We start from the raw sequence: 15,147 nt of genomic DNA, 5'->3' as shown, positions 1-15,147 counted from the left end.
GTCCTCCATAATTTAGTGGAGTCCAGTGTCTGCCAGAGTGAAAATTTGGTAGACAAGTGTTATCACAAATGCTGTAAATTTAAGTTTGAGAGGATTTTAACCTTTATTTTGTTTGTCTGTTTTTGTAAAATGAAAATTTTCCACGGCAGAAAATTTAGTGGAATGACTATTGAAAGTGTTTGATCATAATAAGTTAGGAAATATCAGTACTAATACTTTTTCTTTCCTGCAGAAACTTGCATGATTGAACATTATTGTTATTTTATCCCATTATTGAAGGTGTATGATCATAATAATGCAAAAAAAATAAGTAATAGCAGTTTTTCACCAATTAAACCTGCATGGATTCACTTCATTGAACGTGTATGATCATAGTAATTGGGGAGAACTCTGTAAGATAAGTTTTACAGTATTTTGCTCCAGAAATGTGGCTCTTTACAGTGTTCCCCATTGACTTACACAGAGAAATCAATGTTCATCAGTGCTCATGGACTATAAAGAATCACAGTAAATGCACCATAATAAAGTGTGCCTCCCTGAAATGCCAGCTTTCAAATGTCAGTCAGCCGCTGCCAAAGGTCCACACAGAGGCCTGAAGCTTGGACACTGTTTCCACAAACTCTGTTTCCAGAAAGGCTTTTGTCCTTCTTTTTTTTTTTTTTTTTTTTTTTTTAAAGTTGACCTGCATGCAAAGTTACTTCAGGACTGATGCATTTCGCTTCAGTGGAAAGGGACTACATTTAAAATTTTTGTAAAACTGAAATAAAGAAAAGAAAAATGTATCACAGTAGGTGAAAGTTGAATTACTGGAGACTACATTGAAATGACCCGTATCACATTAGTTTCAGGGGGCCTACATCAATATGGAAGAAAATGTGTGAGGAATGTAGAAATGTACAAAGTTCAAAAGTAAGATATTTATGAAGTCAAAAAAATTATAATATTTAATTTTTTTTTCCACAATCAATGTCTGCCTGAGGTTCTGGACTTAGTTAGGATTTCTTACATTTCAAGAGCCACATGAATTAAAAAAAATGTCCAATTACAGTATGTTGGTTTGAAGTGGTTTCTACCACTTGCTTGCAGAACGGTGGCTAGCACTAAACTTACACAGCAAGAAGGTTTTGTGTTGAAACTGGGGGTCTGCGTGGGTACTTCATCTTCCTCATTAGGTTAAATGGCAAAAGTGTGAAAATGAATGGTTGTTTGTCCGTATAGGTCAGTCCAATGATACACTGACAAGCTGTCCAGTTGTCTTACAGGTGTATATGAAATATTATGCTATATTTGTCATTAAAATAGAATGGAGATCTCTGTAACACTATAGCGTAATAATAGCAGTTCGCCAAAGTGATTGTGGATATCCACTGTTCGAATAGCAGGTGATATAGACGTGTCCTTAAGGCTGTACGCCCTTCTGATTGCGTTGACGCTAACCTGTTCAGGTTAAGACTCATCACTATAAGGCTGTATTAACTATTTTATATCAGATAAAAGCACTGACAGTCAAAAGCACTGATTCAGAAGAACAAAAAGAAAAACAAAAAAAATGTGGAATTGAAAAAAATACCTAGAGCATGTGAACTTCTAAACTTTGAGTCTGCAGTGGAGGGTCTTTAATAAAATCCTCCACAAAGACAACCTATAAGTCACATCATTCGCTGTTAAAGACGATGAAGCAGATGAAAGAGCAGATGAATTGAGCTTTTCAAGTTTGAACAGGCCCTGCAGGTGTGGGACTGCTTCCCACTGTCCGTGCCACCTAGTCGCAGCACAAAGGGAGAGGAGCCTGACAAGTGAAAGTATGACAGAAGATTACATTGAGTTCATAGGTCACATTTCTTTAATGCGCAAAACCTTCAAAATACCTTTTATTGCTGTCTGAGAGAAAGCGAGCGCTCTAGTTTAATGCCATCGAGTGGAGGTCTTCATTGGTTTTAAAATATGCAAAGAAGTACATGCTAACATTAACCAGCGCCTACATTATTTATCCTCCTGAAAAGTGTTCTATCAGCACTAGGCCTGCTTTACTTTATTTTTAAATATTCAAATTAGGACAGAACTAAAACATCTACCATGCAGAAAAGGCTTTTTTTTTCCACATTTGAGTTTAAAATTAAGCTCACAATTCTCATATGTTTGGGTAATGATGGTTTGGTTTATTGCTAATTCTGTGGAGCTGCAATTTTTTAAAGGAATTGCCAGAAGGCTTAGCCATCTACAATAATCAATATGTTTCCATGCGGCCTGCAAGATATGATGAGTATCCACTTCAGTTATTCAGTTTTGATGAAAAATACTCAAAGTAATGTTAATTGACAAAATGTAATACCTTTTTTATATCTCTCTGATCATGATATCAAAATATGTCGGAGGCCGATGATGATGATGATGAAGACGACTGTGTGACCTAATAGGAACTTCACTGTTTTTCTTAGGTTTATTTCCACTTTGAGCGATTACTTCAAAGTGTTTTGTAGACCCAAATGTGAACTCGTTCTAAATGTAGAAACAGCAAACTATCATAGTGTTTGAAAATCTTCTTCATATTAATAACATAAGGTCAGAAACTAACAGATTAATCTGAAGTCACTTTCTATCCATTTTTTTTCCGGTTAACCCCCCTCCCCTGCCCTCCACCCCCACCCCACCCCGAAGTGGACTTTATTTACATGGCAGGAGGTTTAAGTGGGAGAGGGAAAAGCTTTTACTTTGGTTTACATTGGCCATGTATCAGTGCTCTTACTAAAAACTAAAGAGCTGTTCCTGGCTTTTTAGCACTCAGCCGCCCCCCTCCTTACTCTTTATTCCCTAACACCCATCACAAATTTGGTTTGGTATGTGACTGCTAATTTATCCTTTCAATGTATGATATCCTGTCATCTCCTCATTTGTCCCTGAGTGTTTCTAATCTGAGATAATCCCAGTCAAATCCTTTGATTGTGTGTTTGGACCTGATCCATCTCTGAAGATGCAATTTAATGGGCTTCATGGCACTTGGTGTAAAGTCATTTATCTAGTGGATTGGATGTGAATGCTTGTTTTAATAAGTGCTCTTCGTGAATAGTAGGAGACGTGCCATTTAATTAGGCAGAGTATAGACCTATTCCATGCCCACAACTATTCCAAGATTTTTTTTTTCCCTTTCTTTTTTATTTGAAGCTGAGTGCTTTAATAGAGCAGGTTGGGTCCTGCAGATTTTGCATTTGGATAAAGTAAAACCTGTGTGATAATGTAGCTTTATGAGGGTAGTCAAAGGAAAAACCTGACAGATAAACACCACACTGATAATAGAAACATTTTATTCCTAAAAAAAAAAAAAAAAAAAAAAAAAACACAAATTAACTTTTGATGCATAAAATTTTTTTTGATAATCTGTTGACCATCAAAGTTACAAGACCAAAGCAGCATGTACCCAAAATACAGTATGGCAGTCGTATATGAAAGGACAAAAAGACCACAGCAGGGTCAGATGTTCTGCCAGCAAATGCCAGAGAGACAGGTATCTAATTTACAGTATTTAGTTGAAATTCAGAGATATATTTTGAAAAAGTGGCTTTGATTCCACAGAGAGATAAATGAAAGCAGGCTTCTCCTTTTTAGCCAGAACTGTCAGGCGTATTGATTGATGTGACAGCTGTTGTGGAAAGATAGGATTATCTATAATTAGCAAGTGTTAGCTTATGACCTACAGCTAACTGAAAAAAAAACCCAAAAACCTAAAGTACATTGAAGCAACATTGTTTTCCTTTGAAAGAGCTATAGTCCATAAATAAACACAGGATTGATTAAGATGTATACTGACAAGGCTGAAGAGTACTGTTTGTTTTGGCATGATTTATTTCAATGGATTGATCGCAGTTTATGCTGTTCTTGGTCAGTTTTTGATTGTAGTTTTAAGACCGAAGATAAATCTTGCAGAAACATCGACTCATTGAGAAACGAATAAATGCCGTAACTGTTGCTGGGGAACTTTCAGCTGATACTTGTACGCAGCCAATGTGAAGAAAGATGTGTGGGGAAATTCCAAAATCTGTTAGTCATTTCCCAGTAGTGAGCATGCATGTTGGTTTGTTGCCACACAATGAAAATAGACTTTTCCATGACAAGCATCTTTCTCAGCTTTACCCACTTTCTGTGTTGTTGATGAACTCTGGATCTGCGGTGTGTCATCACAAGAACTTTCTCACCCACATCATCTATTTTTAGATGGGCTTGACCGAGAATACTCAGAGCTCGCTGCGAAGCTTCTCTCTCTGGTGTTTTGTCTTTTTTTTTTTTTTTTTTTCCTTTTCCTTTCCCCTGCTTCGGCTTCCCGTTGTGACGTGCCCCAGTTCCCAGCTGTGATTGGCTGCTCACTTTCACAACTTCCTCAAAAACAAACACAGAACAATCAGCTGACGGTGAATAAAGTGAAAGGAAGCGTAGCTGTAAAGTTGCGCTTTTTTGCTTTTGACAAGTTAATCAGTCTCTAAATGTTTATTTAACTCCAGCGAGAGAAATCATAAGAATGTGAGGAGAAAGTGGAGGAAAGTTTCTGGTATCTGGAAGCACTTAGAGGTGGGTGGAAGAAATCGTCTCACAGCCACAGCAAAGAGTGAAACATGAGCAGTGAGTACCAAGCACTTTCTTCAGCAGAATCATGCAGAAGTTTGTTAATCGGTAAGTATACTGTCCAAAGTTGTCATTTGCTATTTCATGAAGCTGGAAATTATGCTTTAGAATTGGTTAGTTCATGCGTAAATCTTTTTCTTATGTGGACATGCCCTGTTTCTGGCACCCAGATATTACAGGACCAGGGCCTGACCCTACCAAAGATTTCCAGGGAATTGTTTTGGAAGAAACTGGGTCTAAAAACATCCTCAGAGTAGGCCTCGAGAGCACTCTGCGCTGATATGCTGAAAAACATCTTCCCTTTCTACAAATGCCCGTGGTGTTATTTTCAGTTTATGAATTTAAATAATCACAAACTTCATCGCCAAATTATAGACAAATATGAATTTCTGACATTCTTAATTCAATTTTTGAAATTTGCACATGCCTATTCTTATACCTATCCTTGCAAGTTCTCACTAATAAGCCTAAATATTCTAATGGTATGTAACAATAGGCCATTTGCATTGTAAGATCTAAGCGAACATGCATGTTTGTGCATGTAGTACATACAATTTAAAACAGTAGGGAAGGTCCCTCAGCTCTCACATTATTTGTGACAGTACAACTCTACTGTATGAGCAGTATTGCATGCACGGTAGTGATGTTGCAAACCCTCTGTACGCTGAAGTATCTCTCCATGGAGTACACACTCCTGTTTTCCAGTCTCCTTCTCAGTGACGTGTCTGATTAAAGGGGCACTGCACTGATTTTGCACATCCAGTTTAGTTAACTTGCCACAGATGACACGCGTTGCAGCCTGTGAAAACACTGAGTCAATACAGCATCTTCTGTGGCTCTCAGGGCAAAATGAAACCCTCAGGAAAAAAAAAAGCAGCCCTGGTGATTTCATGATGATGTAATTGTTGAGTTATAGAAAGGGAAGTGAAAAATTAGATGAAAGGGACTTAACGCTTACCTGGACATGCAAGTCAAATTATCTCAGCCTCTGCTGAGGTAGCAGTGCTAAACCAGTTCACTACCATTGCCCTGAATCATCCAGTGACTTTTAAGACTTTAAGAATGTTAAAAAATAGTAGTTAAAAGTTATATTTAAAAAAAAAAAAAAAAGGGCGGGGGGTAGTTCGTTAAAAATGTATTGGTTAAAAAAAAACAAATATTTTTGAACACACATTATATATCAGATTCCTTATTTCCAGGGACTAACACACATCCGTTGTTTGTTTTTTCCCTTGTTGTGTCATACCAGTTAAGAATATCAAGAGAATTACTGTGGTTGAACACAACGCTGTACGATTGGACAGTTGGACATGTGTTTTTAATTTTGGATAGAGAGTTTTGGGTCTGGGAAAATCTGCACCTCGACATCTCATCACCTCTGTCATCACTTTCCTGGACCGTGTAATAATGCAGGAACATCAAAGGAGAAGGATAATGTAAAACAGTAATTCCTTCTTCCATCTAGAGGTGCTCTAGGCCTGCACTCGAGTCTTGAGGGCCGCGGTGTTGGTTTACCAGTCCCCCAACCCCCATACCACCCAACCCCCCATTGTAGCCAGATGGCTGTCACACAGGCGGTTCCTCGCCCAGACCATGCTGATTTCCCATCATTCTTCTGTTAATGAGGTCGTTAGCAATGCAACAGACAATTAAATTATTCCAATCTGGCTTTTTCCTCATTGTTGTACTGTATTACAAACTGTAGTATTTCAAACGCATCACAAAAAAAAAAAAAAAACAGCACCCAGTTTGACTGCTTCTGTTCAGATGATGGCCTCTACCCTTTTATCATTTGTTTCCTTATTATCCACGCCGCAATCCAAAAGTGAAAGTCAATTTCAGACAGTTGTGTAGTATAAACAGAGCTCTTGACAGCATTGGTGTTGGTATTCGCCTTTGTGATTGTGGGAGATCAGTGTCTCCAACTGACAAACTTTGTTTTAGTACATCGTCACCCTGTGTGGAAACAACACAGCCCAGAGCTGCTGCTGCACAGAGGAAGTTTTGTTTAAGTCGTGTAGAGGGGGTGACTTCAGCCAGTTAGTCGAGCGCTCACCTTCATGTGAGACGCTGCCGAACGCTGACACTGCTGACAGTTAATTATGGGAGTCACAGATCACGCAGACTTGTCAGCTAGGCGACGATTGACATGCCGCATGTTTACGTCTCTGTTGTAATGTTGTTTTCTAGTTATTTTCACAGCAGCAGTGCAGTCGTTATTTAGCTCCAGAAGTGCCTTGGGGCCTGCCATAATGACCGTAAAAAGCAGTACAGATTCAGAGAAATGAAATGTTAAAAATGACTTGTGGGTATAATTGGTGAAGCTGCCATCACAGTTACTTTGGAAATATTTTTGGTCAGGCTGTTGAAACTCAGACAGCCTGTTAGCTAGAAAGTCATAGTCTATAGGTATGTCTCTGCATGGCTTCATTATTTTCCTCAAACTCCTCCACACATACAAAGTTATTTTGACAATGAGTGAAAACCAACTAAATCTCATATATTGTTGGATAGACATACAAAAAAAAAAAAAAAAAGAGGGGGAAACAAACAGTTTTGACACACTGTAGTATTAGGAGAGTGCCTCACTTGAGTGATTTCCATTTCTAGGCCAGGTGGTGTCACTACCAGGATGGCAAAACAAATGACAGCCAGACAACTCACATTAATCTCTAAAAAATCCTGATTTTTAACTTCACCAAAATAGGTGTTGAGAAAGATGTTCATCTGGTTTCTTTCCTGTGCTGCTTGTCTCCGAGGTGTGAAAGCAGGCGGAGTGCATGGTCAGTAATAAAATCTGCTTACGCAGATTTCGATGGGTTACATTACACACCCGACCACTGATTAAAAGATTTTTAGTTGAAGATAGATTTTCACCTGAAGCAATGCGGATCAACGAGAGCCCCCCAAAGAGACAGGAGCTTCTGAGGCAGCAGTTTATCCCACATTCAGGCAAGCGTACTCGTGACAGCTACCCTGCACTGATGAAACCAAAAGATCTGCCTCACAGCTACTGTCCAGTATTTGGGAATCATCACCGAGGCAGATATTGGTGAAGTTCACTGATAAATCAGAAATGCCGGTCACAGCAGAATAATTCATAAAACAATGCATGGGTCTTGAGGCTAACCCCCGTCTCTGGCTAGCAGCTTTGCTTTCATGTCTACTCTTATTTGAACCAGGGCAGATCATTTGATTGCTTAGCCAACATTGGTTCAAAGCAGCCATTGTTAGTTGTGATGTCCCCATTTCATTTTGGCTATTGCTACCTTCCTCCTCATCACCCTGAGGAGCATCATCATCGTCATATTTACAAATGTATATTTGATTAATTAAATAAAAATGGAAAGATGTGTGTATGGGCTGACTTGATTTTACATAAGAAATACATTTATGAAGAGAAAATTGTTGAGTACCAAAAAATTTGTCCCCAGGAATTCATAAATTTTGAATGACATGAAATGGAAAAAAAAAAAAAACAGAAATTGGGTGCACAAAGGGTTGTTAATCCCACGAAGCAAATCAACCTGAAGAGGTGTCAAAAAAACGGTCTGTGAAAGGTCTGTGTGAGGTGCGGTAACTTATTAGTTTTCATCTGGAATTAACTGCGTTGAAGTGACATTTCATCCATCCTGCGCTCAAAAGCGTCGCTGCACCGTTTGGGGAGCGCGGTTTGTAAGCCTCAGCCTATAAGCAGCCTCAGCATCGGAGGGCTTTATAACCCGCTCCCACTTAAGGATAATTGGTTTGGAATGACACTCAGTGTGGCAGACCCTCACGTCAGCTCACACACAGACTGAAAGTGGGTGGGAGTAAGGAGGGGGGGTGCCTGGGCCACATTGGAATCGGGCCAATATGTTGTCAGTAACAAGTCCTGAGCCTTATTTTCACCATTCAGCATGTTTTTTTGGGGTTGTTTTCTCCCCCCCCCCCCAAAAAAAAACCCAGAAGATTGAATGGACGATTTAAAAAATGTATATTCCACTAAATATCCACAAAGAGAAATTGTTCAAGGAAAAGTAGTATGAGTAGTCTGATAGCAGCAGCTTGGCACATTTATTTGACGTCAGTTTAAACGATTGCCTGTACTCATGGTGAAGCCTGAACTATGCTTTAGCATCATTTAAACTAACTGTTTTGGTTCCACAATCGTTAACCCCATTGTGTGGTGCACCCCATTGCAGACAGACACACTTGGTGAGCAGCTGGTGACTGCAGCTGCAATAAAGCCAGATTTTTCTCAGGAGTTGGTGCTGACCAAAACGGAGAGAACGTTGGATGTTTTTCCAGCTATCCACTGGAATGCCTATATGTTGTTTATTGTAGTGTGCAGTAACCAAATTACACATGGCACTCGACATATCGGAAATAACAAAAAAACCAAACCATTTGTGCACTAATATGTACTGTCCTGTCAGCTATGTCAACCTGTTCCGAATACGTTTAAAGCACGGATTTGCTGTGCTGCGCTCCCACTGGGACCAAAAACGCCAAATGCCCAAGGGAACTCTACAGATTGTGCCTCATGCTGTAACAGGAAATATGTTGCCGTATAAATGGGAATACTTCTCCAAAAGTAAATGCAGTGAAAGTTTGAACAATTCTGAATTGATCATTTCATCATCAGTCACAAAATTGAATGCGACTCAAGGGTTAGCATTGTGAAATCAGTGATCAACCATTTATAACCTGTATGTTTTCCTTTCCTCTTCTACAGAGACACTGGAGTGCTTTATATGCAGGGATGTTGAACTTAAAGCCAACGACCCACTGAGGAATTTCTGTGACTGCAAAAATTTACTCGCCCATCACATCTGTCTATCCACATGGATCCAAAGGGTAATAAAGACTTGATATTTTGAATTTCTTGCCGTATTTCCTCATCAGACTTTTTTTTTTTTTTTTCAAACATGAAAGGGGGAAAATGTCTGTGTTGGGTTTACTAACAGTGAATAAACATGTCATGTGATTATTCCCTTTTGAGACAAAGCACTGCTGTTGGCCTTAAGGTAATGAGCTACCTTTCAAATGGCAAAACCACTAAGTTTTAATGAGGGTCGTAAGCAATGAGAACACGTCATTGTTGAAACACAGAAACTGAAAGAGTGAGAAGTGCTTGATAATGGACTGCAGAATTTCAGAAAGTTGTCAAGCCCCAGACACCTGTCAGCCCGCTGCAAAATAACTCATTAACATCTGTACTATAGTACAAACGTGTGATAGCACTGATGCAGCCGGTCACTGGCACAGTGTTTTTCTGCACTGCACATCCCAGAAGATCCCTAAGACACTTTTCTCTGTTAATGAATTGTATGTTTCAGTGGGTGGCATGGATTTCTTTCTGTGCAGCAATGGTGCTTATTGCTGCTCCCACTAATTACTCTTTCTCCATTAATTCCCAGCAACTGCTACTGCTGCCATAATCTAAAAAAAAAAAAAATTATAATAATTACCTCTGTATACCTCAGGATTTTTTTCCCCAGAAATCCTTATTTAAAAAAAAAAATAAAAAAAAAAAGAACAACAACAAAAAAGCTAAAAGCAAGAGTAGAGATTATTCATATGGGAATGTAAACTCTTCAGTTGCAATTTGCCACATATTTTAAACTTGCTCTGTGTGGACAGGTGATATATGAATACACAATTCTTCTGAATGTAATTTAAACACTGTCTTAAAGGGCCCTACGACAGTGCCCACTTCCCACCATATATATATAATTGTATAATGCATTTTTGTGTTTTTAGGGGAGCTTTGTGAGGCTTTAAGTCAGGATATCTCAGAATCTGCTACAATAGCCTGGAACAGTATATTCTAAATATTTATTTTGTGAGTTAAACTACTTTATGAGAGTGCACTCATAAATTGCTGGAACCATTTTGACAAGAGACCCAAAGAGCAGATAAACTGAAAATCGCATTGGTCTGTGTCACTTATGTGCTTTTGGACTATAAAATTTCAGCATTTATGGTTTTTCATAACGCTTGCTTCCAAATAGGGTACATATAGAAAGCAACGCTTAATAATAACAAAACATCCGAATATATAGTGGCTGTATGCTGCCATGCTGTACTATACACCCGATGCAAGATAGGGAATTAGTGATTTGTGTATTAATCAAGATAAATTTGTCTCTGCTGTTGTTCCGTCCACTGCTGTGAACTTGGATACTCCACAAGTGGTAGACAACGTGTTACAGCAGACCTTTCATCTGTACCACCCAGATGTCAGACTGAAAAGCCACTTCCATTAAGTGTGTGTCTTCCCACTATACAATTATGTCCTGACACACAGACTCATGAAGCAGGCACATGGACACGCATACGTACACAGACACACACACAGTGAACCGTGCTCTCAGCTGTGAGTGTGCACTGATGCTGCAAGACTACTTTCGTTTTTGTGTGCGTGGAAAGCGAGGGTGGGAGAGAGACGCTGTGCGACCTTTTAGAGTGCTCAGGGTAGGGAGCCCCTTTCCTTTTACGGAACAGAAATCAGCAATTGACCTGTCACTTTTGCTCTGATAGCCATCTCTGGAAAGCAGGTCATGCACATATGTCTAAAGTGCCTCTTAACCGCATTTTATGAAGCCAGAAAATGTAATCCAATAATGATTTGACTTGCGAGAGAGAGCCGGCCAGCTGGGAGTGATAGCATGCACTGTTACCACCCATAAAAGCAGCTTGAACAAAAAAAGGGCAAATTCCAAGTCTTTATTTAATTTCGCCTACAACAGTATGACACAGATGTTGTCACTACACAATGGGCAAACTGAATTCAAACAGAACAAAATAACGCTGGCATTTATTTCCATAACTGTTGATGCATACAGTGGTTTCCAGCAGAGGACTATCCGACTGATTATTATCTGCACTGAGGCAAACCATACGCTATCTGTTTTTAGACCGCCTCATTTGTGCCCCCCTCCTATCCCTCATTCAGGTTCCCAAAGACAAATAGCATGGCACAAAACTAATTAGTAACCAGGAACTAGTTAGGAGATGCCCTTTGAAAAACATGTCCTGAGGCTGGATTTAAATATAGGGACAGAGTCAGTGACTGAGTGTGTGCTTAGGAGATCCCGGCCTCCAGGCGCGGCAGCACTTTGACCTCTGACCCTCATTATAGGGAGTGCATTCCTAGAGGGGTGAAACCCCTAACAGCACAAAGTACAAGGGCATGGGAGGACTGTATGGCTTGTACCACACCAGCTGTGTGCTGTCTGGTGTATTTCACGACCCAACCCAAAAACAGGTTCGAGAAAATACAGAGCAGGGTTTTGGAAAGTAATGAGGTAAATTCACTATCACAACTGATAAATGCAATTTTTAAAACTTTTTTCCTTCTCTCTGGTTTCACTCTATTGAAGTAAATGGGAATTGGTATTGTGCAAAAATGCCCTCCAGGCATTGTGATCCCATCCATCTTAAACAGAATCTATTGTACTTAAAGCAAGAAAAAGGGTGAGAGAAGGAATGGAAACAAGAACTTGCTCGCTAAACATAGCGTTCATTCAGAGTGAAGCATCGACCAAAATATGAACAGATGAAGAAGTTAATGAGAGGATGAGTTAGATATATCTGTGTGTTTGTCTGTGTGTTTATGTTAGCGAACACGTCCTTGACTGTGTGCATGCCTATATATTCCTTTAATTGCATGCACACACCACACACAAACACACACACACACACACAGACTTATCCTGTCTCTGTCTCATGGGTTGATAATTCTCATCATTGCAAACAGAGTTGGTTTACATTCATTAGTTCAACACTCACAGCAATCAGGCCACAGTGCCGGGGGCAATGGTCCTCTTTATAAAATCACATTGCCTAATAGCAGTGTTCTATAATTATATGCCATTAACATCGATCAAAATGTGCTCCTACATGCCATGCATATTAGCAGTGGATTTGGCACTTAGTGTTTGTACAAATGAGTTTCTTGTTCTTCAGTTAGTTAGCACCAGCTTGAAGATTATTGCCAGTATGTTATTTTTGTTTCATGAGCGGATCTGTCATGTCAAGGGGTGTATTCAGCATATGCATTAAACCAACAGGCAGTTATATCATCAGTGATTCCAAGATGCCAAAACTCCAACAGCTACGAACGCGGTAACGAAAGGACAAACGCACAACCATGTGAAATGTGTTTTCAGTTTTACTGTCCTCTGAAATTCTTTATGTCTTGTAGATGTTGGCAGCTCAGTAATTAAATTACAATCATTATGCATAACGCACCTCTGTGTTAAAGATGAAATCATGATTTCCAAACAAACATAATTTGTTTATTGATCAAAACAAAATCCCGTGGTTGTACTTGTGAACTTGTTTTGATTGAAACTGCCATTAAATGACTTAAAATATCCTTCTAGGGATGTGGAAGTGAAGACAGGCTGCGATGCATCATCTGCAAAGCCAAGGTAAGTGTATTGATGTGCGTTTTGATACAAAGTATAAAAATTCAATGAGATATTTGATGATGTCTCATTCTTTTCATCACACTGTGCGAAATGTAGGTAGCAAGCATTTAAACAAACACCATTTAAGTCATTAAACAGTGGCTGCTTCTCAGAAAGCAGATTTAAACAGAGCAGATCCATAATACTAATGAGCAATCAGGTCTTTGTTTTGCTCTGTGATTTAGCTGATTTGCCAACAGTTGTGTTGCTTATGAGCTGTAAGCTGTCTTTTATTCCTTATTATTGCAGCAGAACACTCACTGTGCAAAAAGGAAGGAGAAACATTACAATATTTGGCAAAGGATACAAGCCATGTAATGACAAAATCTGTATTCATTTCATGAGCAGAAATTAATCACGCTTTCCTGTGGTACATTCCTAATGCAAATTTTCCATCAACACATTGTGTCTGGTGTTTGTGTGTTTATTTGTATGAAATGGTGGAGCTGATGTGTCATCACAGATGGGCTTGCTTTGCTGGATAAGGTGGCCACATTACTAACCATCTCAGATTAGGAAGTGTAGTGTTCATGTGTTGCATGTATTCATGCGTGTGTCGTGGGTCAAAGCATCACAAGCTGTCTACTGGGTGTTTTATTCATTGTTTGCTCTGCAGTGATGAGTTGAAAACTCAGTGATCTCTTCTGTCTGTTCTTGTATTTGTATTTATATTTTGAAGAGATTCAGCCTGTGAAAAAACAGTTACAGTACCAACCTTTTGGGGAATTTATTATATTTAAAACATGAACTCATACACAGACTAATGCGAGTCCACATTCATTTTTAATCATCTAGGAATGTGTTTGTGTTTCTCTTTTTTTCCATTTATAGACAATTGCAAATGTCTTGCAAATATACAACAGGATATTTATGACCAATAGGGCGGTAGTGGTGATGATGATGGCTGAACTTTGAATTCCCTGTTTCTGTCACTCTGTTATGACTCAGTCTGGTCTCTGTGGGTGGGGTTTTGGTTCGAGCGGTAAGGACCTACTGATTCACACGTGAAGTGGGAGGGGGTGTGGTGATGTTATGGGGTCATCTGCCCACCAGTGACAGCAGCTGCGTTGGCTAACGGTGTTTTGCAGAATGTGGCATTGAGAAAGGGTTCTTTTAGGAACAATGTTACCTGGAGAGGGAGGGAGAATGGAGGGGGGGCGCTGTAGCACAACAAAAGAAGAGGAGACTGGACCGGAAATTCACCACACACCACCATTCTTCACTCAGTGCACCCACGAAACAAAACCGGATGGCTGGCATCCTCGTAAACGTGAGCAGGTACATAAACCCCTTAGTTCGGGAAGCACACTCATCCAGCTGAGAGCAGGTTACATGTTCCAGTTAACTGCAGCACGTAGGAACCGGCAGGCCTTTGTGAGGTGCGGGTCTAACTTTAGAGGAGCGCGTTTGTTTGTTACATCAAGCTGAGCTAGCTCTGCCCCTAAACACACAGAATTGCAAAAGCTCCATTCGGATCCGGGTTGTGGCTTCCTTTGGCTGGCTGACCCCTGGGAGGGTTGGTGGCAGGCGTGTTTTCTTGCACTGATTGCAGAATATCATGGTCATGGATCCTGTGACAGCTGACATGAAGCATCGTAGCAGTTATCTGCCATTTTTTTAAGCTTAAGTATTTGTGATGATCCATCATGCTGGTCAGTTTGTATTGTGCTCAGACTTGTACTATGTTCTTGGCTAGGCTTATCAGCAACTACTTTCCATCAGTCAGTCTAGCCTGATTAGTGAGCATCATTTAGGACAGTGATCATTATTTTTTCTAGCTTTCTAACATTGGCCTCAAGCCCCAGGCCCACAGTCAGACAATTTCAACATCACTTGCGTCATTGGAAGCAACTTGTATAACACAAGAGAGGGTGTTTGACTCCCAAGAGATTTCGCAACTGATTAATAACCTTTGGAGAAAACTCATATGGGTGTTGTGATGGAAGAAAAAAAAAATCATAACATTCACAGTGTAGTAACAGTAAAGTGAATTCTGTTAAACTGGCAGTAAGCGTGTCATTTCCAATCACCGGCTGTGCTGTTTGACTTTGTTTTGCCGATCTGTGTATTTATC

The 15,147-nt window shown here is 39.8% G+C and overlaps 1 protein-coding gene across 3 annotated transcripts in view; it reads left to right on the top strand.

Annotated features, from left to right (window-relative positions):
* Positions 1-4,391: 4,391 nt before the first annotated feature.
* Positions 4,392-15,147, top strand: part of LOC115041980 (uncharacterized) — a 67,013-nt gene continuing 56,257 nt past the window's right edge. For 2 of the 3 annotated variants that reach the window (XR_003840655.1, XM_029499940.1), the window contains exons 1-3: positions 4,392-4,662; positions 9,332-9,453; positions 12,987-13,034. Coding sequence is in view for 2 of the 3 variants with exons in the window: in XM_029499940.1 (XP_029355800.1) it covers positions 4,605-4,662; positions 9,332-9,453; positions 12,987-13,034 (228 nt within the window). In the remaining variant the exon portion in view is untranslated. The remainder of the gene's footprint in view (positions 4,663-9,331; positions 9,454-12,986; positions 13,035-15,147) is intronic. The other variant, XM_029499941.1, reaches the window with a different exon arrangement.

This window comes from Echeneis naucrates, chromosome 4 (assembly GCF_900963305.1).
Source record: "Echeneis naucrates chromosome 4, fEcheNa1.1, whole genome shotgun sequence".
Lineage (NCBI taxonomy): Eukaryota > Metazoa > Chordata > Actinopteri > Carangiformes > Echeneidae > Echeneis > Echeneis naucrates.
This window is presented reverse-complemented; position numbering and strand designations above follow the sequence as displayed.